The following is a 22,984-nucleotide window of genomic DNA, read 5'->3' on the forward strand; positions in this document are numbered from 1 at the left end:
ATGTGTATAATTCATCAAAGAATCAGGTGAACACCCCCATTTCGTTTCTGAGACGATGGTTCTGCGATCCTGATTTCTTAAGAGGAAAAAAGAAACTTAACGTGGACGTGATCATTCGAGTGTTGCATGCATGTGGAGAACCTTTTATTTTGGGAGCAGGCCTGTGCGTCTCAGCCTCTGCCTGCGTCATCCTAGCTTTGGTTACACTGCAATTAAAATGTTTTCTGAGTGACTAATCACCAACAAAGGAGTTTGTAATGATCAAAGGAGAAAACGGCTAAATAGAGTGGTCTAAAATGGTCCTGATTATGTAATCCATTGAACTGGGATTGAGATTAACCACCCCTGTGTCCTAATGTTCACAATATCTCTCGGTCAATTTTGTTGACACTGCATTTGTGCAAAATGTCCAGTGGAATGACAAACCGTAGACGGATGTTTGGATGTAACCCTGCGCCAAACAATACCAGCGATTATGAGCAAATTACAAACTAGAGGATTAGATGAACAAGATCAGTATCCTGCCGGCAAAGCTGCACCCTTTGTGGCCTTGGGTTCACTCTCTGATATTTAACTGGGAAAAAGGAAACTAAAACCTGCTCGACCTGTTCATTTCTGGAGCAGCAGCAGGTGTACCGTGCGTGTTTGAAAATGAAAAACGAGAACACTGTTTGCCAGGAGTCAACGAATAACTCCGCAAAGTTCTTCCACTTAAAACTGTCAGTGCAGGGTTTGAACTGTTTATGGCTGCTTTTAATCTGACAGGAAGGTTCTAGGAGTTGACTCCAACTGACACTTTTCAAGCATCCCCAAATCGACAAACTCAGTCAATAAATAAACCTTAGCATTGTTAATACTGGGGACATGTATCAGCACACTGTGCATAAGGACAAACCATGCAAGATCCCTTTAATAACGCAGAGTGCAGTTAGTAATTACAGAGAATGATCCGAAAGGAGAATTTTCCACGTTCAGCATCTCTGCAGTTCATCTGTCTGCTGAGCAGACATGCACATGTCAATAATCCTGCCTCCTGAGATCATTTATTTGGGGTTACGCATGTCCTTCTGTCTGTCTTTGAGGTGCCATGGATTAGGTGGTGCAGAAAGAAGCTCACAGGACAGATGTGTCAGGAGATCATCCAGATGCAGGGGAATTTATATGTTATGGTCTGTGTCAGATCACAGCAAACATTGTGGGTTATTGTTTTTTACAAAGAAAACACCTTTGAAAATGATTCTTGTCACTCAAATATGGAAAATCCAGAATAATTGGAAACATGACTTTGACATCCCTTATATCACTGGCTAGAACCAGAATTTTAAAACTGATTTTATAAGCCAAATTAATAAAAACACAATGGATAAAGGTAAGACTAACTAGATGATAGAAAGTGTTTACTCACTGGTAGTCACGTTAAACATTGCTCACAGGGTGCGTTTTTACTGTGTAAGTATTACTTTGAGGTCTGGAAGTCTTCTTTATTTGGCCCTGTGTGTTTCTCCACACACTGAACCCCATAAACCCTCAATCATTCAAGAAAAATGCTGCAGGCAGAAGTGGAAGATTCGGAACCTTCAATTTAATGTCACCACAGAGAAAGTACGTGCATGAGAGACAATTTGAACTAAAGTACAAGCTGTACTCATTCAAGAGCTCAGGAAGAATGTATTTACAGTTAAATGGTCTGCATTATCATACAAAACACAACCTTGAATATTATCCATGTTTTCCTGATTATTTTGCTGTTGGGCAAATCTCTTGTGCCCTTACTTAAGTCCTATTTATGTTTTTTAGTTGTTTTTGGTTTTTAAAAAAAAACAAAAAACAAGTCTTTGGAATTTGGGAACTGGAAATATTCTGTTTAACATTTACTCTACCTTAAGTTTGTTTTCGTGTTCTTGTTGATTTTTTTTTTAGTTGTTGGTCTGTCTGGTGTGTTTGACCAGCATTTTGCTTCCTATTTTCAATTCTGTTTCCATTTAATGGTCATTTTTAGTTTACTTGGTGCTTATTTTTATCTGATTACCTTTTTGACATGTGTTTTATGCCAGTAATTAAAACAAAGGTGCAGCAACACATAACGTTACAGGACAAAATTAGAAATGACTCCAAATCCTAACCTTACAAACTCAAAATATTCTTTATAAACCTTTTAAAACCTTAACTATGTTGTTATAAGGGGAAATACACCTTTTCACATTCATCTCACTCGCTAAAAGTTGTTATAATATTCTCTAAGGACACAAAGATTTGAACAGAGGTTGTTCATGAGCAATTATCCTCATCCTTTATTTCATAATTTATTTCGTTATCATTGTGTCCACCCCTTGTCCCTTGTCCCTAAAACGTCCAGAGTCCGCCTCTGTAAAGGGACAATTATGCCGTCATTAAATAAATTACCGATTATTTGCGGGGACGTGAAGAGGCGGGGAGCCACGTGCATCTACAAATCCCCGCCCACTTTTACCTTAAAAGTCCATTGCACGGAAATATGATTGGCACAGAGCTCCAGCTGCTCGAGCGCTGAGACATGGCGGAGTTAGAAGAGAGGGCACTCTGAGAGTTTCTAAACACTGAAAAAGATGGCGAAAGAGCCTTATTTCAGGACGCCTCCGTCCCCGTGACCTAGTCGGAGCCGAGACGGACGGGTCTTTATTTCGGGAAGCCGATACGACCGTCGGGAAAATGTGTTGTCATTATCGCGCAGTCAACAGCCTTGGGCAACAAATATGGCTACTTCTTGTGTATCCTTCAGTTCGGGTTGAAAACCGTCCCAACTGGGCCGAGCGGGACACTTTGGGTGAGTCCCCACAGTAGCACCGAGTTGGCCGCACAGACAGCCGGAGAGGGGTGGACCGATCCCGGAGCTGTTTTATTTTTCAAAAGAAAACCTAAACCCAGATGAGATGGAGCCCAAGCACAAAGTGTTGTTGGAGAAATATTACCAGAACTTGGTGGAGTCGGTAACAGATGTGGACCGTGTGCTGGATGCTTTGGCTCACAGCGGAACCTTAACTCAGTCCGAACGCTACGAACTAGGACAGAAGTGCTCCAGCAGCCCGGAGAAAGTGGACCTCCTGCTGAAGACACTTTTCAGCAAGGAGCGGGACCATTTCGCAGAGTTTTGCACAGCCCTGGAGAAGACGCACCCTCACCTGCACTCGATGCTGCTGGGCGACACCGGAGCACCGGATCACACGACCGGTAAGAAAGCAGGACGTCGACAACAGTCGAAAGAGGCCGCGTCAGATCGCGTGTAGATCTGCAGTGATCTAACCATCATATCGACCATATGACAACTTGATGAAGGGCATGACTTTTCCTTTGGGCAAGAATAAAGAGTGAGGTGGTGGGGGCCCAGCGATCATGTGACTGGATGCTTATTTACAGTCACACTGCTCTGCTTGTTTCCCCTGAATGTCACTGAAAGCACAGCATATAAAGGCTCCGTGTGAGCATTTAAGCATTTAATGGACCTAAAAATACTCAAACAATCAATGAGTTACAGCAGGCCTGCACGAGAAGTGTGTGTGTGTGTGTGTGTGTGTGTGTGTGTGACTGACTCACTGTTCTAATAAAATAGTAAGGAGTTTTATTTGTTAATACACATGTATTGCATTGGAATAGGTGACAAGATAAACCTACACTAGACATGTGTGTGTGTTTTTTCTCCTTGAAATACTGATTAAGTTTTTTCTTAGAAAGTGAAAAAAGATTTAAGCAAGTATGTGACGCACATCACTTCAAATCTTAAAAAAAAAAGAAGAAAAATGAATGCACAATATGGGAAATGATTCCCAAGTCGCTGTAGCTGTTTTTGCAATGGGGAATTAAATCAAAACAAACTCGTTCTCTGACTCTTGTGTGTCAAAATGATCACTGTAAGGAATTTTAAATTGCCTATTCATCCATTTTTAATGTACCCATTCTGCATTTGGCTTGATTCCCAACCAAGAATTGCCCGCTATCCCTTTTCCTAACATTTAAAGCTTTCCAAATTCTACTAAATGCATCAACATGAGCTCCTCTGTGATCACCTTATACTTAATTGATGTATTGTGTGTACAAACATATGCAATATTTAGCAGCAGAAATGACATATTCCTCAGAAACTTTGCATTGCCAACACTTCCTTCACTCTCGGCTATCGTGTCATACTCGGTGAACTGAATCTTGAGGTGTTAATTATGCATTTTTTTCCCTGTTCTCATTATTTATGAGGGAAGTGAAGCTGCAGGACGAGACCGTTTCATTTTTGCGCCACATTTCACAATCATGCACAAAGACTGGAAACCGAGGGCAGGTAAAGATTCTGCAGCTCGCGCAGGTTTGTACGTGAACGCTGTTGGAGTTTGCCTCAGTAGTTTGGAGCAGTTGTGCAGGAAGCAAATAGGCTAAGCTGCTTTTTTATGACTGGGCAGACAGGTTTCTCCACTGCACAGCCAAAAGAAGGACCTTAGCCAGGCTAAGCAGTCACTTCAGAGTCCCTGAGGGCAAGAACGCTACACTACCTATGAAATCAAAGCAACGTTAACGAGAAGCGCTTTGTTGATTGACCCCAGCGGGCAGCGCCGATGCTAAAATTAGCTGCCTAAAATGATCACTGAGCTGCAAGAATCACACCGTCATGTGAACCTGATGCCTGCCTGTTTTTGGACATTAAAGGTGTGTATTCCTAGGGGCTGCTTGTTTTTTTTTAATAAACCAAAGTACTCTTTTGGTTATATAACCGTCGCTCCAAGGCCTCACAATAGAAACTTTGAGGAACAACGTGACAGCGTTTTACAAGGGCGTGTATCGCAGCAGATGTTCTCTCTGCAAAATAAGCCTGCAGCGTTAAATGCTGCGTCTACCTCATATACATCTCTTCTTAATCCGTTCCAATTCATTTAAAAAATTCACCAGATTAGACAGCTGCTAAACATCTATAAAAATGTCCATTCTTGGTTTGCTTTGACTCTAAAAGAAAGCAGAATCATAGAAACGTTGTCCCCTGCATAATATCGGCAACGAAAATAAATGTACATTCAATCCCGAACAGGGACATTATAATCCAAGAAACGGGGTGCATGAGGTGAGCATCTGACGCGGATCTGGGTCACATGACTTCCGTGAAGCAGGAAAGTGAGCGAGCAATGACACAGTGAACCTTGCCCACTGACACACAGTGTGTTCAAACAGAGCCATGGGAAACTTAAGCAAGAGGAAGAACAAAGACAGCTTGATCCATGGGATGCCACTGCTCCTGAGGCACACTGGTCCCCTCCCTCCTCGCTTCTTTCAGTCGTTTGCTGGGAAAAAGAGGGCCGAGCCATGTTAGCTGGGCTCCTTCCAGTCTTAATCAAACTCCTAGTCCCTGTTAGTGGGAACCCAGCCAGCCAGGGTACTGATTTAGTACTGAGACGTGGGTAAATAGAATCGTTTGTCATGCTCTGGCTCACTCTGCCATGCTTTACATCACGAGTGGAAGTTGCTGAATCAAATGGAATACAAGATGCACCTCCCACAACCGTGTCCCAACCTGATCCGTGCGCACTGGTAAACTGTTGTAATTAAAATGCTGTTGGTTTCTGACACCTGTGATTTTTTTTTTTATTATATAAAAATGCAATTAGAATCTACCAATACTGTAAATATCTCAGTGCTTAACCTTAGTATTTCCTGGTATCTTTACACACACACACACACACACACACACATATATATATATATATATATATATATATATATATATATATATATATATATATATAAAAATTAATAAATAATTGAGGGACATACAATACTGGTAAATATTTTTTTTAGGTTCATAAGATAAAATTTTGATCACATTGTTTGTTTTCTTAAACTCGTCATTAAAACAGCATCATCTCCAGAAAGTTTCCAATTAACCTGAAACCAAAGAATGTAAACTATATTCACAATATTTTTTCCATTTAATATTGTTTTATATATCTATATATCATATATCTATTTTCAACTTTGGGGCCCACAAGATGTGACTTTATTTGAAGTTTTTATCACAATTTTTTATCTCTGACTACAATCTTTGTTGTTGCATTAACACATTGATCCAAAAGGAATATTTAATACTTTGACCTAAACAGCCCTTTAAGGTTCTTTTCAAGTTGGCTGCCTCCGTTTCAAGTAACTCGATCTTCCCCATGATACTTACTGGCTTGTACTGACTGAAGTGTTCTTTCTGTACAGTTAATTATGAATCACTATAGGCTATAAAAGAAGGGGCTTTCACAGGGGCACACTGTGTGATGTTGTCAGAGGAGATAAAAAGAGAAGCTCTAAGACTGCAGCCTCTTTGGGGCCCTGGTCGGTCAGTATTCAAGCTCCCCGTCCTGCTGATTACTAGCCACGCTCTCTTGTCCACACACCAGCGTATCATCTCAGGTTGGGGAAAGTCCCCACTTATTATTCCTGCAGTTGAAGAAAGCCCCCTAAGTGTAACGTGAGCTACAGAACCTTGATGTACCTCACAATGCAGCAGATAATAATCTTGCGATAGCGCGGACGCGGTGGAGTGCGCTCACAGCTGACTTTAATGTTGTGTTTGCCTCGCAGGCTCCACTTACAGCATCTTGTCCACGATGCCGTCGGACTCTGAAAGCAGCAGCTCCCTCAGCAGCATAGGTGAGTTTTTAAAGGTCAGCTGTTGAATTGTCAAAAAGAACTTTGTGTTCTGCAAAAACACGCGTAAAACGAAAAAAACCCTTGTAACCCCCCCCCCCCCCCCGCCACACACACACACAAACACACAGAGCCGTACACACCAGATAATATTCGTCACATTATGGTAATTGCATGGGCCACTTTAGGTTCTGAGCACATGCAAGTGATTAAACAGATGTGACAAGGATTTAGAAACCCTTTATTAGCGCCTAACACACAGAGACGCACGCACACACACACAAAACTGTGTGTGTTGTTTCAATTTTTTTCTGGGGGAAAAAAGAGCGTTTTATGTAACTGCGGGGGATTCGTGTGTCATATATTCAGTGGTTCTGTGGTCAATGTGTGGAAACAGTTAAATATTAAACTTGTTTTGATCACACAACTTGGTGTCTGAAAAAAAAATGGCAGATTTAATTTGTGAGTCCTGTCAAAACAAAACAAAAAGCTTATTTCCTCCCATTGAATGTGACTTTAGGTAAATGTTTTATTTGTAGAGGTTTAATAAGTCTTCCATCATCTCAGTTTTGTAACACATGCAGCCAGTAACATGCTCATTCCCACAGGTACCCCTGGCCAAGCATCCTCCCCTCCTCCCGCCCACATGGACAACCAACTGGTGAGTGAGAAGATGGAAACGGTCCTGTTCCAACTCCGACACGTGACCCGCGAGAGGGACGAACTTCGTAAACGTCTGGCCCTCTCTTCTCCTGGAACCACCTTTGATGACTGCAGGTAATGTTCAACCTAGTGCGCTTGTCTGTTTTCCAAAGCTTACAGCGCGGTGATGCTCTGTGCATGTGCACTATAAAAGCTTTTGGCTCAGGTTGGCTTTGGAAAACATCAACAAAAAAACAATAAAGCGGAGGACTTTGTGACGGTGAGGGGAAAATGTTTAAACCGTGCTCGGCTCTGTAAAACAACCATGCATTTTTGATGATATTTCTCTTCTCTTGTGATCACGTAACCACAGACTTTGTAAGATGTTCATCTCACGCTTGCCTCTCTTGTCCCCTGATACGGTGCCCTTTTCCCCATCCATGTGAATCAGACCAAACTCAAAAACAGGTCATGACTATGAGCGTCTGAAGCTGCAGTGCATGAAGGCAATGGCAGACCTGCAGTCCCTGCAGAACCAGCACAGCACCACTCTGAAGAGGTGCGAGGAGGCTGTGAAGAAAGCAGACTTCTACCAGTGAGTGGAAAAGCCTTTTCTAAATGTTTTAACAGCCTGCACATCTGTGCCATAGGCATTTGCACTCTGCCTGCAGGGTTTCAGCAGCCTTCCCATTGGTCCTATGACATTCAGGCAGATTGCATCGAACAGATTTTATTATTGTGAGCGTATCGGCAATCTTTATAGCAATCCCAGCGATGAGTTAAGCCTCAGAAAGCCTTACATCAACTTAATTTCATTTTTATTTTTCTCCTTGCAAAGATCTTGGCAGCGCAAATCCCACCTTGATTTTTTACACTAAAGGGTAACAGAAAATGTCTGAATGACTTCACTATATGGCCCAAGAGCTCAATCTCTGTAATCATCAGTCATTTGAACTTGATGTACATGAGGATAACGCTGCACACAGAGATTTTGTGCAATTTACTGATGCCATACCACCTCCCAAGTGTAGGGAACCAACATCTGGCCCAATGCAAACAGACGGATGGAGGATTATTGCCATGTTTAAGCCTCTCTTTCTGCCCCATGTTTGCAAATCTGGGAGAGCCTTTATTTTGTGACATTGTGTGTGCATCTGTGCTTATCCACTCACAATAAATGGCCTCTATCGAATGGAAAATAACTGTATTAAAATCAATAGTTTAACAAATACAATGCTGACCATCAGTAATAAGTGATTATGGGGGATTTGATTGATCTTTCTCATTCTTGTCTGTGCCATTTCCAGTTCTACAGTATGATCTAAGTTGTTCTTTTTAAAATATTTGCACAAGACTAATTGCTGTTCTGAGGTCATCCAGAAAGAAATCCAAATACTGAGTTTTTGTTAATCCTGTACATCCATTTTGTAGTTTTATATAAAATCTACTGATTTAAAGATTATTTTGGAGAAATTAAAATCACACTAACCATCTATGTTTATAATCTCGTGGTCATTTGATTTGAACAGATTTGTGAAAGGCACTGGTTGACAAACATAATACCACATACATATTTGTACATCCCTTATATATATGTAGGCTTACATTGATATGCACTTGACCCAAAAGATGCAATCATTCTTTTTGGCTACATCTCCTCAGTACGCTGCACGGCCGTCTGGTGGGGGAGCATGCACAGTTTAAGGAGGAGCTGGAGGTGGTGAGACAGGACAACATCCAACTGGTCAGAGAGAACAACCACATCAAGCAGGCCTGTGAGGAGCTGAGGAGGCTGCATGATGATGACCAGAGAGAGGTGGCTGACATGAGGTTGCTACAGAAGCAGGTACTTGTGTAGTTTACTGTCAGTCTTTTAAATTAAAAAGACCATTTACCTCACGATGGTAAGGAAGTCTGTGGTGATGTCATCATCGAGGAACTTTACAATAAAATTGTAGGTGATGAGAGAGGGCACATCGGATGTCCTGAATAAGCTATACGACACAGTCGTGGAGAAGTTGGAGGCCATGAAGAATGACTACGAGGCTCTCAGGAAACGCTATAATGAAAAAATGGCCGGTCACAACGCAGACCTGAGTCGTCTGGACCAAGCTGAGGAGGAAAACCATCGGCTGCAGAAACAGCTTGATATGTTACTGAAGCAGAGAGACGCCGCCATGCATTATCAGCAGCAGTACAGCTCATCTATAAGGAGGTGAAGCAGGAAAATAACACGGATGCACTATAAACAGCACACAGCCTCGGCAGCCATAAAATCTAATGATTAACAGACGTTTCGACGAACATGCCCTTAAACTCTCTGTTGGTGTGTAATGCCAAGGTCACATGAGTGCTTAAAATTGTCTTAATCCAAGCCAGATAAAGCTTTGCAGACGGGCAGATTACTTTCTTCATTTAACTTTTTCTTTATGAAGTTAAGAATACATTCTGGTGTTTCTTTGCATTTCTATAGTCACCCACTGTCGGTGGCAGACCATACAGGGCAGTAAACGATTGTTACTTTCAATGTGGTTCAGGTTTGACAACACACAGCAAGAGTTATCCAAGGCTGTGGCCCAGAACAAGGAGCTGCAGCGAGAGATGGAGCGCTTGCAGTCGGAGACGACGCGGCTGAAGACCCAGCAGCTTAAAGCATCCAAAGACGGCGAGAAATTCAAGCACGAGCGGGACTCCGTAATCAGCGAGTACCGCCTGATTATGAGCGAGCGGGACCAGGTGATCAAAGAAGTGGACCGACTTCAGACCGGTTTGGAGATGGCAGAGGCCAAGCTGAAGAACACGTCATCAGAGAGGCGCGTGGCAAATGAAGAGCTAGAAGCACTGCGGCAGGTAAGACTTTTAGAAGAAAAAATTTACAGGGATTTAACGTGATGATTTGTCATCAACGTGCGCCATGCTTTTCTGTGACATGAAGGAGCTGGCCTCGGCGCTGGTGGATAGGGACCGGGCAATCTGTGACAAAAACGAGCTGCTGGAGAAATACTGCCATGAGGTAAAGGACAAAGCTGAGGCTCAGAAGGAGCTGAACCAAGCCTGCAAGGACATTGAAATGGTACGTGAAGAGAGGGACGTTGCCCGCAAAGAGAGGACGGAGGCCATCATCCAGAGGGACCAGCTGCTGCGGGAGTATTACCAGGCCAGACAGGTAGTCAGACGGACGGGAGATTTATCATTACTAGTGGAGGGATTGATTTATTTCCCAGACTATAATCCCCTTCAACCCATCTCATAAAGTAGTGATAATTGTTTTTCCAAGCAGCTGGCAAGTTTGCACAGTTGTTTTGCTGGAAAACGTCTGTCATTATCTGCACTCTTCATTTCATTGCTAGAGTCGGAGAAATTGGAAGTTTCACATTTCAAAATCACTCTTGGGTCTGTAGAAAAGAGACTTTTGGGCTTTGAAGACAAACACACTCCCTCAGTCATGGGTAATTAAAGCAGACAAGTGCACAGTAAAGTCTAATGGATTTAATTTAACAATGCGTTTAATTAATGCTCTTGCTGCACTTGGCAGCCTCCCTGCTGTAAAGTTATTTAAAGGGAGACACAGAGAGAGAACATTGACTGTGGATTCACTAGAGACACCAGTTGTTATTCCACAGTATATCTGACCCACTTCTGTAGAACCCCATTCACTCTTTGACTGGTCTAACACAACGATGCAGGCAGAAGCTTGTAAGTTATAGTTATTTTTTATATTTGCTGTCAAACTGCTGTACTACTTCTGGAGAGAATATGCATTTAGATCAAATTCAATAGACTGAGAAAGCCAGAAAAGGATCTTGAGGATCCAATTTAACCAGTGCATCAGAAAGTTAGAAGGATTTACACATATAGATGCAGGAGTTAATAATAGGTACACTAAAACCACAGCTTGGAGCATAATTATGCAGTATGTGAGTAAGTGAAGAGTAAACTGAGGTATGTATTTTCATGGACGTATTTGAATGGCAAGTGACCTATTCTGCATCAGTTTACAGGTTGTTTACAGGTTTCTTTTTATTTATCTTAATCAATGGCATCTAAGGAGAGCACTGTGATGCCTTCATGGAGTCAGGCTAAACACTGTATCATATGTCAAGTGTTTCAGGGGAAGATTTCAGGCCTGATGTTAAATTGAGTTTTTGATTACTTTTGAAATATACTTGATTTGAAATGTACAATCAAGTGTTCCAAATGTTTAAATGTTCCACCTTAAATGAAGAAAACCTGACGTTTCCCATTTTAAGTATTTCAGTCATTTGAGTTTCACTCTGGGGAGCTTTCAACTATTTTAAAAACCAAAGACTTGGATGAAAATCATTTGCCATAATTAAATCTTAAGGTTATAGACCTCAGCAAATGCTGAATTTCCCTTGTTTGCCCTTAGTTGATGCATGTGTGGAAGTTCTTCCATCTGCTGTTTTTGTTCAAATTAACTCTCCCTGCATTGCTTTTGCAGAATGTTTTGGGTCAATATCCATTTGCATTGTAAAGTGCTGTGTTATTACTGCTTAAATATGCAGCTGTCCAGCTTGTAAATGCTGGGGTTCATGAATTTATTGATGCCTTCAGATAACTCTAAAATGACATTACCTCAAATGGCTGCAATTACTTCTTAAACACCAGAAAGTGTATGCTTAATTCACGTCTTGATTGTTTCAAACCCATTATGATGATAAATTGATCAAAGAAATTTGCAATTTTAAATCGAAGCTCTTTTAAAGTGCACCTGAATTGATGAAATATATCTTTGGCAGCATCTGTTATTTAATAACACCTGCAACATCTATCAAATCACTCAGGAACAAGATTCTGCCACTCTGGACATGGAGCGAGCCAACAAGGAGATTGATATGCTGAGGAAGCAGTGTGAGGCCATCTCCCAGGAGCTGAAGGAAGCCCTCCAGGAGGCTGAGGTGGCCAAGTGTCGGCGTGACTGGGCCTTCCAGGAGAGGGACAAGATAGTGGCAGAGAGAGAGAGCATACGGTAAAGAGCAGGTTCAAATGTCTCTGTTGCACCTGTTGTCAACATAAATGCTGATCATTTAGTGTTTGAGTTCAGAGGAAATATAGTTATTTTTGTGTCAATCAGAACATTATGTGACAACCTGAGGCGTGAGAGGGACAGAGCCGTGAGCGATTTAGCAGATGCTCTGAGGAATCTGGATGACATGAGGAAACAGAAGAATGACACTGCAAGGGAGCTCAAAGAACTAAGGCAAGCCATTCCTCTTCAAATAGATATTTTTTTAACTCCATTTCAGGTTTAGTCCTAACGGCTGACTTCATATCTGAGCTTTTGTGCCCCCTGCTGGAGGAATTATATAATTGACTAGCTTGTGTTCAGTTTATAAATGTATTTTATGTTTGTTTTCTTGCAGAGAAAAGATGGAGGATCAGTTAGAAAAGGAAGCAAGGTTTCGTCAGCTAATGGCGCACAGTTCGCACGATTCAGCCATTGACACTGACTCGATGGAGTGGGAGACAGAAGTTGTAGAATTTGAGAAGCACCGAGTAAGAGCCGCTGGAACATAATATCATACACTTGAACGTTTAAATTTTACTGAAATTTGCTAAAATGTTTCCACAAAATCAGGATATGGATTTAAAAGCACTTGGGTTTGATGTTGCTGAAGGGGTAAATGATCCATATTTACCAGGAGATTGTGGCATCGTTGTCACTAAAGTGGATAAAGGAAGTCTTGCTGAAGGACGATTAAGGTGAATGGTTCACTTTGTTTTCACTTTAGTAAATAACAGAATAGCTGATTTAATTAGTTCAATTAAATGTCTCTTTGGCTTACTTGGACAACTAATTTTTATCCTGCTGTTTTTTGTGCAGGGTGAATGATTGGTTGTTGAAAATTAATGATGTGGACCTCACAAATAAGGACAGGAAGCAGGTGATCAAAGCAGTGCTGAGCGGTGAGGGGGTGATCAATATGGTTGTTCGCAGAAGGAAGTCAATAGGAGGGCGAATTATCGCGCCAGTCCAGATCAACCTGACGGGAAACAAAGGTCCGAATTCTCCTGCTGCTTAAGTAGTGATTTTTAATTTTGTTAGAAGTGTGTCTATACATCAAATATGCTTTAATACATATTTTGGAATGCAGACAGTAGATGTGAGCTCGATTCTTTTTCTGTCTTCATTCTCAGACAGTGGCATTGGAATTGAAAGTGGAGTGTTTGTTGCCTCATTGGCTCCTGGAAGTCCAGCTGCTAGAGAATGCTCTCTTGCTGTTGGGGATAGGCTTTTAGCAGTGAGTATGCCCTCAGAAACCTTTGATTGTTTGTCATCATTGACCAAAACGGCCTGCATATTCCCTCATGTGATTAAATAAAAGCACACACAGAGCGCTCCTGTCACAGCTATGTATTATACTGACTTGTAGGGTAAAAGTATTTATTTAGCATTTTCATAAACTGCTGTGATTCAAAGCAAGTTGTCACTGATGAAATTTCTTTTGACTGGTTTTATTGATGACAGATCAACGGAATTGCACTCGATAATAAGTCACTCTCTGAATGTGAGTCTCTGCTGAGGAACTGCTGCGATATTCTTAGCATCTCTCTCATGAAGGTGAAGATCTCAGACCTAGTGCATGCTGCTTAAACCACCACTGAGCCACAATGTAGAAAATTACTTTGCACATCCTGTTGCTACAAATGAAATGGAAAATTGTCTCATCTTTTACAGTCGTTGAGTTTCATTTGCAGTTAATGTCTTTTTCCCCGATTTCCTGACAGTTCCTGCCGCAGAGCTGGTCCGGTCAGAGTTTATACGAAAGTGTAAGAGACTCGGAAAAGCTCTCCCGTCTGCAGTCCTGTGAGATCCACACCAGGAACTGCAGGAACTCCAGGAACACCTGCCCCAAGCACAATTGTTCCACCCAGACAGACACTTGCTGCTGTGACAGGGGGGATAAAGGCAACTCTCTGGACTGCAGTGGCAACAGTGTGCACTGCCATCACAAACCTTTCTCCAACAGCTCTGTACACTCCCGTTCCCTTTCCTCTTCCCACAGTCCCTCAGAGCCCCACCCAGACTTCTGCTATATGAGACAGGAGCTCCACCCTCATTATACCTTTAACCCTGTGCTCTCGGACTGCAGCTCACCTCAGAACCCCATAGATCACGTGCAGAGCTTGCAATCAAAGCCCAGTGGAGGAACGTGGCCTAAAGTCATAACAGGAGCCTCTATTCCTGAGTTTGCGCAACTCTCCATCTATAAAAGAACCAAACAGAGGAAGTCCATCTTCGATGTGAATGCATTTAAGAGACCGGAAGCCCCCCCAAAGCTGGACTACATGTCTCTTTCCCAGTTGCCCAAGCACTCCCCACAGAGCTCCATGTCTGAATCTGCACAGACACCTCCCACCCCACCAGCCAGGAGTGACTCCTTCAGGTTCAAACATAGACAACAGAACAGCTCAGCATCAGACTCCACCATCACCACCAGCACTCCCCCAGCCTCCCCAGCACAAACCACAAGCCAGGCCAAGGGAGAGATGGCAAACCAGCTCTATTACATCGACGCTCCTCCAAGAGAGGCCAAAACACCCGTTGATGAAGAAAGGAGTCGACGACGGGCAGAGGAGAGGGGGAAAAGGAGGTACAGGCCAAAATCTGCACCAGCGCTGAGACGTAATGTGACACCGGTACACATTCGCATTCCTGTGCAGGTAATGAAGGCGTTCTCCCTTACTGCTGTGACACATTTACATTTAAAAAGTAGCGGCTTATAGTCCGGAAATTACGGTAATTATGGGCAGTTTTGTTCCTGCATCCATTTACTTTGGTCTGGTTTCAGGTCCAAAGTTTCTCCAACGACGAGCACTCTCCAGAGCCAGTAGACCTGCTGCGATTTTCTCCTTTAAGAACCAATCGGTACAGCATTCCTTTTGCACCTCCCAGCTACAGCAGCATCTCAACGCGTGAGTCATTGAAACAACTCTGCTTGTTATGCTTTCAGATCAGGAGTGTTGAGTTGGTTGACCGTCGCTGTCAATGTAGACACTCAAATTTTGTCATTTCTATGGAAGAATAACAAGTTCTTCGATTGTTTTGTCCATCGCTGCGATGAAAGACAGATGGAACATTTTGTGGATGCTTCTCTCTGTGTGTACTGACAGACTCTGCTCAGCGAGGTCTTGCCCCCTGTCCCGCTGTGACGGCTGTGATGAGGAACCCGGTCTACACTGCCTGGAGCCATGAAATCCAGAACAACAATTGTCCTCCAGCCTCCAGCTCAGGCATCCGCTCACACACAAGGTGGTATATATAAACGGAATATAAAAAATGTACAAGTGCAGGCAACATCAGCAACACATTTTCTGTTCAACAGATTTTCCGTTCCATGCAACAGCACAAATACTAATGAGATCTGCACCTCGGTGTTTTTGCTGCTCTGATATGTCAAAAAGATGCAACAAGTGTCCAATTATGCGAGCAGATTCACATAATTGTTTTTATCTTTTAGATACCAATCATTTTATCGGAAACTGACCTTGATTAACTCGTCCGATGGTGCGTTTACTGCACAGAGCAGAAAGGTTTCCCTTGCCCCTATGTTCTGAAGAGATGGGACGTAGTGGTTTAGCGTGCTCTGCGTTGAATAATTGACCACCGTGGTGACTTACTGAGGGCTTATTTTGCCTTCACCCGTAGTCCCAAACATCAAGGTTGCCTGAGTTTGGACCTCAGCCACAAACGCACTGGAGAGCTGAATGAGACAAGCTGCAGCCAACAACTGCATAGCGCCAATTCCCTGCCCACCAGTGGCAGACCGGGTATGTGAGTGTCCTTGGTTTTGCCGAATTGTACAAAACAAAAACTGTTTTCTATTTGGTTGTATCTGTTTATGCAGACTGCACAGATGTTCACATCATTGGAATGCATTACTGGTTTTACTGGGTGGATAAGTGACAATAATATGGAAGATGGATTAAATGTATTGGCAGCACTCAGTGAATTCTTAACTTTACCTTTTATATAAGTTATCCTCAGTCTGACTAGTTTGGTATATTATTATATTAAGTTAATGTATGTTTTTTTGTCTTCTTTAGACTCGTCCACTTCGCAGTTTAGGACAGAACGCATTAAGATCCCTCCAGCTCGCTATCCCCGCTCTACAGGATCTGACAGAGGTGGTTTAGCAGCTATTTCATGAGGGAGACAAGAAGTGCCAGCAGAACCCGGAATCTGAAATCATACCCTCCTTCCTCTTCCTCTCCAGGGTCCCTCTCGCATTCAGAGTGCAGCAGCCCAACACCTCCAATGTCGCCCATCAACCTGGAGACATCATCCTTCACCAGCAGCCAATCACAGGGCTCCATTTCTGCTCAACCCAGGATATCGGTCAGTCCTGCTGCAGTTGGCGACAGGCGGAAGGAAGGGTAAGCTCGCCGTTCACCCCGACGGTCTTTCTGATTAAGAGCCGGAAGCTGGGAGGCATCATATTATCAGAACGCAGAGCCACATTTTGTAGTTTGATTTATCTCTGTACTCTGCTGTTCTCCTCTAAACCTATAATCCTCGCTCTTTGTTTCATCTCCTCAGATTTGTATCTAGTAAATCTTCCTCTGTCAGACTGCCTCTGGTAGTTAAGCCCAAGTTCCTCTCTTTAAAAAGCTCGAGGTTTGTCCTACGATACTTGAGAAATGAGACTTGATCGTTTGAGTATGTATTAAAACATACTTTATAGGATTGCATGACTGCAATGCACGCAGCATGACCACACAGCCTTTATCTTTTATTGCTAAAGCTGCATTTTTACTTTACTGCGCCTGGGGAACAAAGGGGATTGGGCGCCTTATTTGGGGGCGCCTTACTTGGGGTTACCCCAGCCCATCCCGGGATTATTACAGGAAATGGTTTGTCCACTGCATTTATTTTGGAATTTTAATCGGTTCATTTTATTTCAGAGCCACATGTTGCATCGTGTCAGAATTTTTTTTTTTTTTTTTTTTTTTATCATGCCCTTTAAAAATTACAAACACATTACAAACAGTTTTTATATCCTGAAGGCCATACTTAGAGGAGCCCCGCAACGTGACTGTACAGAAAGGAGCAGAACCATTGGGGATCTCTATTGTCAGCGGGGAGAACGGTGGAGTCTTTGTCTCCAAAGTGACAGCAGGCAGCATAGCTCATCAAGCCCATTTAGAGTACGGGGACCAACTCCTTGAGGTACAGGACCCCCATCCCCACACTTGAGCTCCATATCTGCCACCAGGCAATGATTCATTGCTGCGTCTAAATGATGGCTCCTGTTTTCAGTTTAATGGAATCAACCTTCGCAATGCAAATGAGCAGCAAGCGCGACTGGTCATCGGGCAGCAATGTGACACCGTCACCATTCTGGCTCAGTATAATCCTCACATGTTTCAGCTGGGCAACCACTCTCGCTCAGGGTAGGAAGCAAAACGCAGAATGATATAATCAGCAAATTGTACCCGTTGTTAGATCGAAGTGCGTCTGTGAGAGAAGAGTCACAATTTTAAATCTGCTTCTGTTTTTAGTTCTCGCATGGAGTCCATCAGCAACCAACCCACCCCCCAAGCCAGTGGAGCAACCACTCCAGATAATCACTCTGCCATCGATACACTGAGCGAGCAGGACGAGGGCACCATGACACCATCTTCCAAATGGACCACACCTGCCACCAGTGCTCAGAACTCCTTCAGGTAGAACAATAAGGCACAAAAATAGAAACCTGAAAGTGGGAATTCAGTTTGAATTGGATTTCTCCCCCTCTCCTCAGAGGAGCTGGCGTATGCATGCTGCAAGCCGCCGAGCCTCGGCTGGTGAGGCTGAAGAAAATCCAGGTGGAGCTCGGAGTTCAGATCTGTGGAGGAAACCTTTCTGGGATCTTTGTGGAGAGTCTTGATGAGGACAGTCCTGCTAAAGGTCCTGATGGTCTGCTGCCTGGAGACCTGGTGCTGGAGGTATGTGCACTGTTTTAACCATTTTTAATGAATTATCTGGGGAAATAAAGTCAAATATAACCAAGACGGGGGCAAAAAAACAGGACTCCGCGAGTTGCTTCATATTGTGTTGGACAAGAGGCTTTTGGGTTTGTTTGGTGGTTTGTGTTTTAGGCTGGTGTTTACAGGCGTTTCTGCTTTTACCTGGAAATGAGCGTGGGTCTCTTACCCGCTGTAGTGATGTCTTAAACAGTACAATGGGATCAGCATGAAGAACAAAACAAAGGAAGAGGCTTACCTGGAAATGTTGAAGCCAGCAGAAACCATCACATTCAAGGTCCAGAACTCCAGTGACAAACTGTCTGCAATCAAGGATTCTCATGGAGATGGATTTTACATAAGGTAGCTGAACTATTCCTCATGCTTTCTGATTCACCTTCAGCTGCATCGTAGCACTTTAATATATTCTGCGGTGTGCAGTAAAGTAAGTTTTACTGTTGAATAATTCACATTTTCAACCCAATTCATTCACAGAGAAGGTCTCTCACTGTTCATTCATCCTAATGGCTTTATTCTGCTTCTGCCATCAGAGCACTTTATGAGAGGGTGGCAGAGGTGGAGCAGGAGCTGAGCTTTAACAAAGACGATATCCTGTATGTGGAAGATACGCTACCAAATGGCAATTTTGGGTACTGGATGGCCTGGCAACTGGACGAGAATGCACAGAAACTGGGAAAAGGGCAAATTCCGAGTAAATACATGTAAGTTCATCCTAGGGAAGATCTTTTGGAGAAGATCCCATCCTTAGTTTTATCACAACTAACGTCTTTTTGTTTTCAATTCTCTCTCTGTAAGGATGGACCAGGAGTTCTATAAAAGACACGGCATGACTGATCTGAAAGATGATAACGGCACCAGTAAAACCCTCTCTGCTGCCGCACGCAGATCCTTCTTCCGCCGGAGGCTGAAGCACAAACGTAGCGGCTCCAAGGATGGGAAGGACCTGACGGTTCTTGAAGTTCTCGGTGCAGATTCTTTACCCATCACAGAAGGTGTGGCACCTCCCAGCATGGAAACCAGGAATCCTAATAAGAGTTAGACTAGCAAAAGAAAGGCAGGGTTAGGAAAATGGTAAATAAAGGAAGGAAAAACACTATATCGTGCAAATATTTGCAGATTTGCTGCGATCCGTGTGGTTTAAAAGCAGAATGGTTCTCTATCTGTTCAGCCTTGTTGTCTTTTTAAAGCATCTTTTAAATGTTCTGCCCTAGATGGAGTGAGCCTGATGTACCAGCGTGTTCAGAGGGTGGAGTCGTCCTCTCCCAGGCCAGTGCTTGTATTAGGTCCATTAGTGGAGGTCTGCAAGGACGTGCTGGTGAAGGAGAGTCCCGCCAAGTTCAGCCGCTGTCCGCCCGGTGAGCTCCCACGCCGGCCTGAAAGCCGCCTCTAGACTTACTGGCATGTTAACGATGGCTGATGGCCGCAGCCACGATCAATTCTGTTTATTGAACCACAGAAATTATGAAGGCGTCGCAGCAGGCCATCGAGCGGGGCGTGAAGGATTGTGTGTTCATCGACTACAAACGCAGGAGCGGCCATTTTGATGTGACCACCGTCGCATCCATAAAAGAGATCACGGAGAAGGTAAATGGTCTCCGACTCGGTAACGGTTTCCAGGTTTGAGCTGAAGAGCTTCTCGATGGAATGCAGTCTTGAATGTTATTGCACTGTGTCCTGCGATGTGCATTTAGTGTAACACTCTACTTTGAATCATAGGACTGCCACTGTTTACTCGACATTGCCCCTTTCGCCATCGAACGCCTTCACAGCGTCCACATCTACCCAATCATCGTTTTCATTCGCTACAAAAATGCCAAGCAGATAAAGTGAGTAGTCTCATGTTTGTTTTTTTATTTAGACATTTAGATGATGAGCTGATCCAAAAGCTTGGAGCCTTTTAATGAAGCACCTTTGTCTCCCAGTCACAGATAGAACAAACTGTAACTATTAAAATACGTCCTCGTGATCTTTTACCATTGTTTTGACGGAAAAAGATGGATCCCTTTGGGATTTATTTCTTCTAACGTGTCACTAGAAAACCAATTATCACGAGTAGACATTCAGGAAACGGCCCTACACTAAAATGGATTGATCAACATGATTTAGGTGACGTCATCACAAGAGTCTTCCCTCTGCGACCAGTTCAGAGGTCTGCTTTTTCATTTTTAACCAGGCAGGAAAATTAACACACACACACACTCTATCTTTCACTGATGTAATGGGTTCCTCAGGCCTTCACACTGACCATTACAACTAAATGCCCATCCACAAGTTGAAGTTAAAAGCACCTCCTAACCCTCAAAGAGCTCTATGAAGGTGTGAGGAACAGCCAAAATGTGTTCGCCGCCTAAAAATATCCTTATTTTCAAGTGAGCTGTGGTCCTCCCAATGTTGCACATCCACAATCATACACAGGGCAACAAAGCGAAGAGATGCAGCAGGTAATCATGGTGGATATTGATTCTTACTAAGCCTGCTGTCATCAGCTGAGTGCCAGCTGTCCAGGGACAGCACACAGGGGCCCGTGGGTGGTTCACTGACCCACCTGCCTCTAACACACAAACACACACTCCTCCCACTGCCTGCCTGCTGCAGAGACTGGCACAGATTTCAGCGTTTTTATTTTTGTTCGCCGAGGAGACTGAATAAAGAGAAAAGACCCTGTAATTGAACAGTCCTGACAGGAGAAAGAGAAATTATATTGTGTATATCATTTAGTTTTAGCCATCTGTTAATAAGTGACACCAAGACTAATAAATAAAGTCCCAGTCTCGGGAACTGTCTCTGTTCTTTGTGTCTGTCCTGAGAAACATGCTTGTGATGTTTTTGTCTCCAGAGAACAAAAGGACCCTCTGTACCTGCGGGAGAAGCTCTCACAGAAACATTCCAAGGAGCAGTTTGAGGCGGCGCAGAAAATAGAGCAGGAATACAGCCGCTTCTTCACAGGTCGGTCAAAATAACAGGCATCAATTTGGGAATAATAAGGAATAAGGAAGCAATAAGGAATAGAGCTCGGCTTGTGTGTCTGGAGCAGCAGCCTGTCTGAGACACCCGACATTCCCTCTGATGAATGGCTCGAACAGAGAGGGATGATTAGAGCTGGACAGCACCGCGACTGATCCCCTCTTACATAAAGAGTTCAAATAATATGACAGATATGAGGCTTCCTCACGTTAGAGCATGTTATATGAGAATAATCTAGAGTGGACTAGTCTGGTAGCTAAACATCCCACCCCCGCTCTTCCCAACACCCCCCCTTGTGTTGCAGGCATCGTCCAGGCAGGCAGCGTCTCTGACATTTGCACTCAGATCGTGACTGTGGTGGAGCAGGAACAGAATAAGGTTCTGTGGATTCCAGACGGAGCACCATAGAGTCACCAGCTCGCCACACATTACCCACAAACATTGGATCATGAAACACACGGTCAATCGGTACAGCTCGCAGATCTCTGTTCAGTCAGCAGGGACGATGACGATGACGTAATACAGCTACAGTCGCCGCGTACTGTACTGCTCATAGCTCTGTTTACACTAGTATCTAATACTTGAATATGTAGTAGCACTCCCTCAGTCTCATGTTGGACCACAGCAAACACTATTCTACACTATTCTATAAAGTGATGGTGGCGTGGAAGGCTGCGTTCACTTCTCTATATTTATACACATGTTCCCCAGTTTAATTTATCTAATCAAAGCTTTAGGTCTTGAACCTTTTGTGTTATAAATGTAGCTGTCTAGCTAATAGGATGGACTTTTTGGAGTTATATTGCTGTTTTCTAGAGGAGAAATCGGTGCAAAAGTGCTTCCCGCCTTCACTTCCTCTGCCATCATTTCACCATCTGATAAAATCGTGCCAAGTATTCACTGATTCATTGTTGCATTTAAGAACACCACATCCTCCAATAACAGTCCTACAGCAGCTCTTGCAGCACGGTTTTTACCTTCTACAGTTGTTGCCAATACTTGTTTGTCTGCATCAAGTTGTTCTTGGAAGAAGGGATCTGTTTTTTCTATGATTATCTCACCGTAAAACAAAAAAGAATCATGCATCGAGTTGGATTTTCAGTAAATCTGTGGACATGTCTTGTTCACTTCTAATGGGACACTTTAGGACAGCTTCTCCTAATGAAGGTTCATATTTCTATAAAACATTAAAAACTGATAATGGACAAAAAGACTGGCCTGTGTTTAATATTGAATTCTCCTGATGAGCTGCTCTTGATTGACTACAACCTGCTGCTGATTGTCGGTAAAATTAGTCATTTAGTTTTTGTCCACAAGGTGGCGCATTAGTGCCGGGACACGGTATGACGAAATGTTAATTTTCACCCTGACACATCATGCCTTAATCTTTTACAAAATATATTCTGAGGTGAGTCAGTTGTGTCCGCTGGATTTATTTTGTGGCTTTTATCCAAAGCGGTGAAATATTAAGGGTACACCAATTAAATATTAAAGTGTTTCATATAGTAACATTTATGGAACAAAAACACTTCTTTCATCCTGCCTAATCGCTAATAATAAATGATCCAAAAGAAAAGTGGCAGACAATTCCATAAAACGGACCGAAACTGCCCATTTTAAGCACGAAGTAAATAGTAACTTCCCGACAAACGTAAGTTTAAAGCTGCGACTGTCATTAACGCAAATTCGCTGTAAGATCCAAGTTGGAGTCCTGAAATATTGATGGAGGTGTCACTATAAATAA

The 22,984-nt window shown here is 43.1% G+C and overlaps 1 protein-coding gene across 1 annotated transcript; it reads left to right on the plus strand.

The window, feature by feature from the left end:
• Window positions 1-2,487: 2,487 nt before the first annotated feature.
• Window positions 2,488-22,453, plus strand: LOC101064158 (disks large homolog 5-like). The gene is made up of 33 exons (XM_011620175.2): window positions 2,488-3,207; window positions 6,580-6,648; window positions 7,254-7,422; window positions 7,739-7,882; window positions 8,950-9,133; window positions 9,246-9,502; window positions 9,825-10,137; window positions 10,223-10,453; window positions 12,093-12,277; window positions 12,383-12,508; window positions 12,672-12,804; window positions 12,887-13,011; window positions 13,133-13,308; window positions 13,447-13,550; window positions 13,778-13,870; window positions 14,038-14,973; window positions 15,102-15,225; window positions 15,424-15,562; window positions 15,959-16,080; window positions 16,357-16,437; window positions 16,527-16,686; window positions 17,317-17,479; window positions 17,570-17,703; window positions 17,812-17,976; window positions 18,054-18,237; window positions 18,470-18,618; window positions 18,807-18,977; window positions 19,072-19,268; window positions 19,488-19,631; window positions 19,733-19,860; window positions 19,993-20,102; window positions 21,113-21,222; window positions 21,545-22,453. Exons 1-33 carry the CDS (start codon window positions 2,910-2,912, stop codon window positions 21,646-21,648), a joined length of 5,928 nt encoding a protein of 1,975 aa, XP_011618477.1. The 5' UTR covers window positions 2,488-2,909; the 3' UTR covers window positions 21,649-22,453.
• The last annotated feature ends 531 nt before the right edge of the window (window positions 22,454-22,984 follow it).

Source organism: Takifugu rubripes, chromosome 1 (assembly GCF_901000725.2).
Source record: "Takifugu rubripes chromosome 1, fTakRub1.2, whole genome shotgun sequence".
NCBI classification, from domain to species: domain Eukaryota; kingdom Metazoa; phylum Chordata; class Actinopteri; order Tetraodontiformes; family Tetraodontidae; genus Takifugu; species Takifugu rubripes.

What these genes read in the sequence shown, in the direction of transcription:
- LOC101064158 (XM_011620175.2), top strand. Translation starts at nt 2,910, where the DNA reads ATGGAGCCCAAGCACAAAGTGTTGTTGGAGAAATATTACCAGAACTTG. An exon ending in CTACAGCAGCATCTCAACGC is followed by an intron (nt 15,226 to 15,423) that starts GTGAGTCATTGA and finishes GTGTACTGACAG; the next exon opens with ACTCTGCTCAGCGAGGTCTT. An exon ending in TAAAAGAGATCACGGAGAAG is followed by an intron (nt 19,861 to 19,992) that starts GTAAATGGTCTC and finishes TTTGAATCATAG; the next exon opens with GACTGCCACTGTTTACTCGA.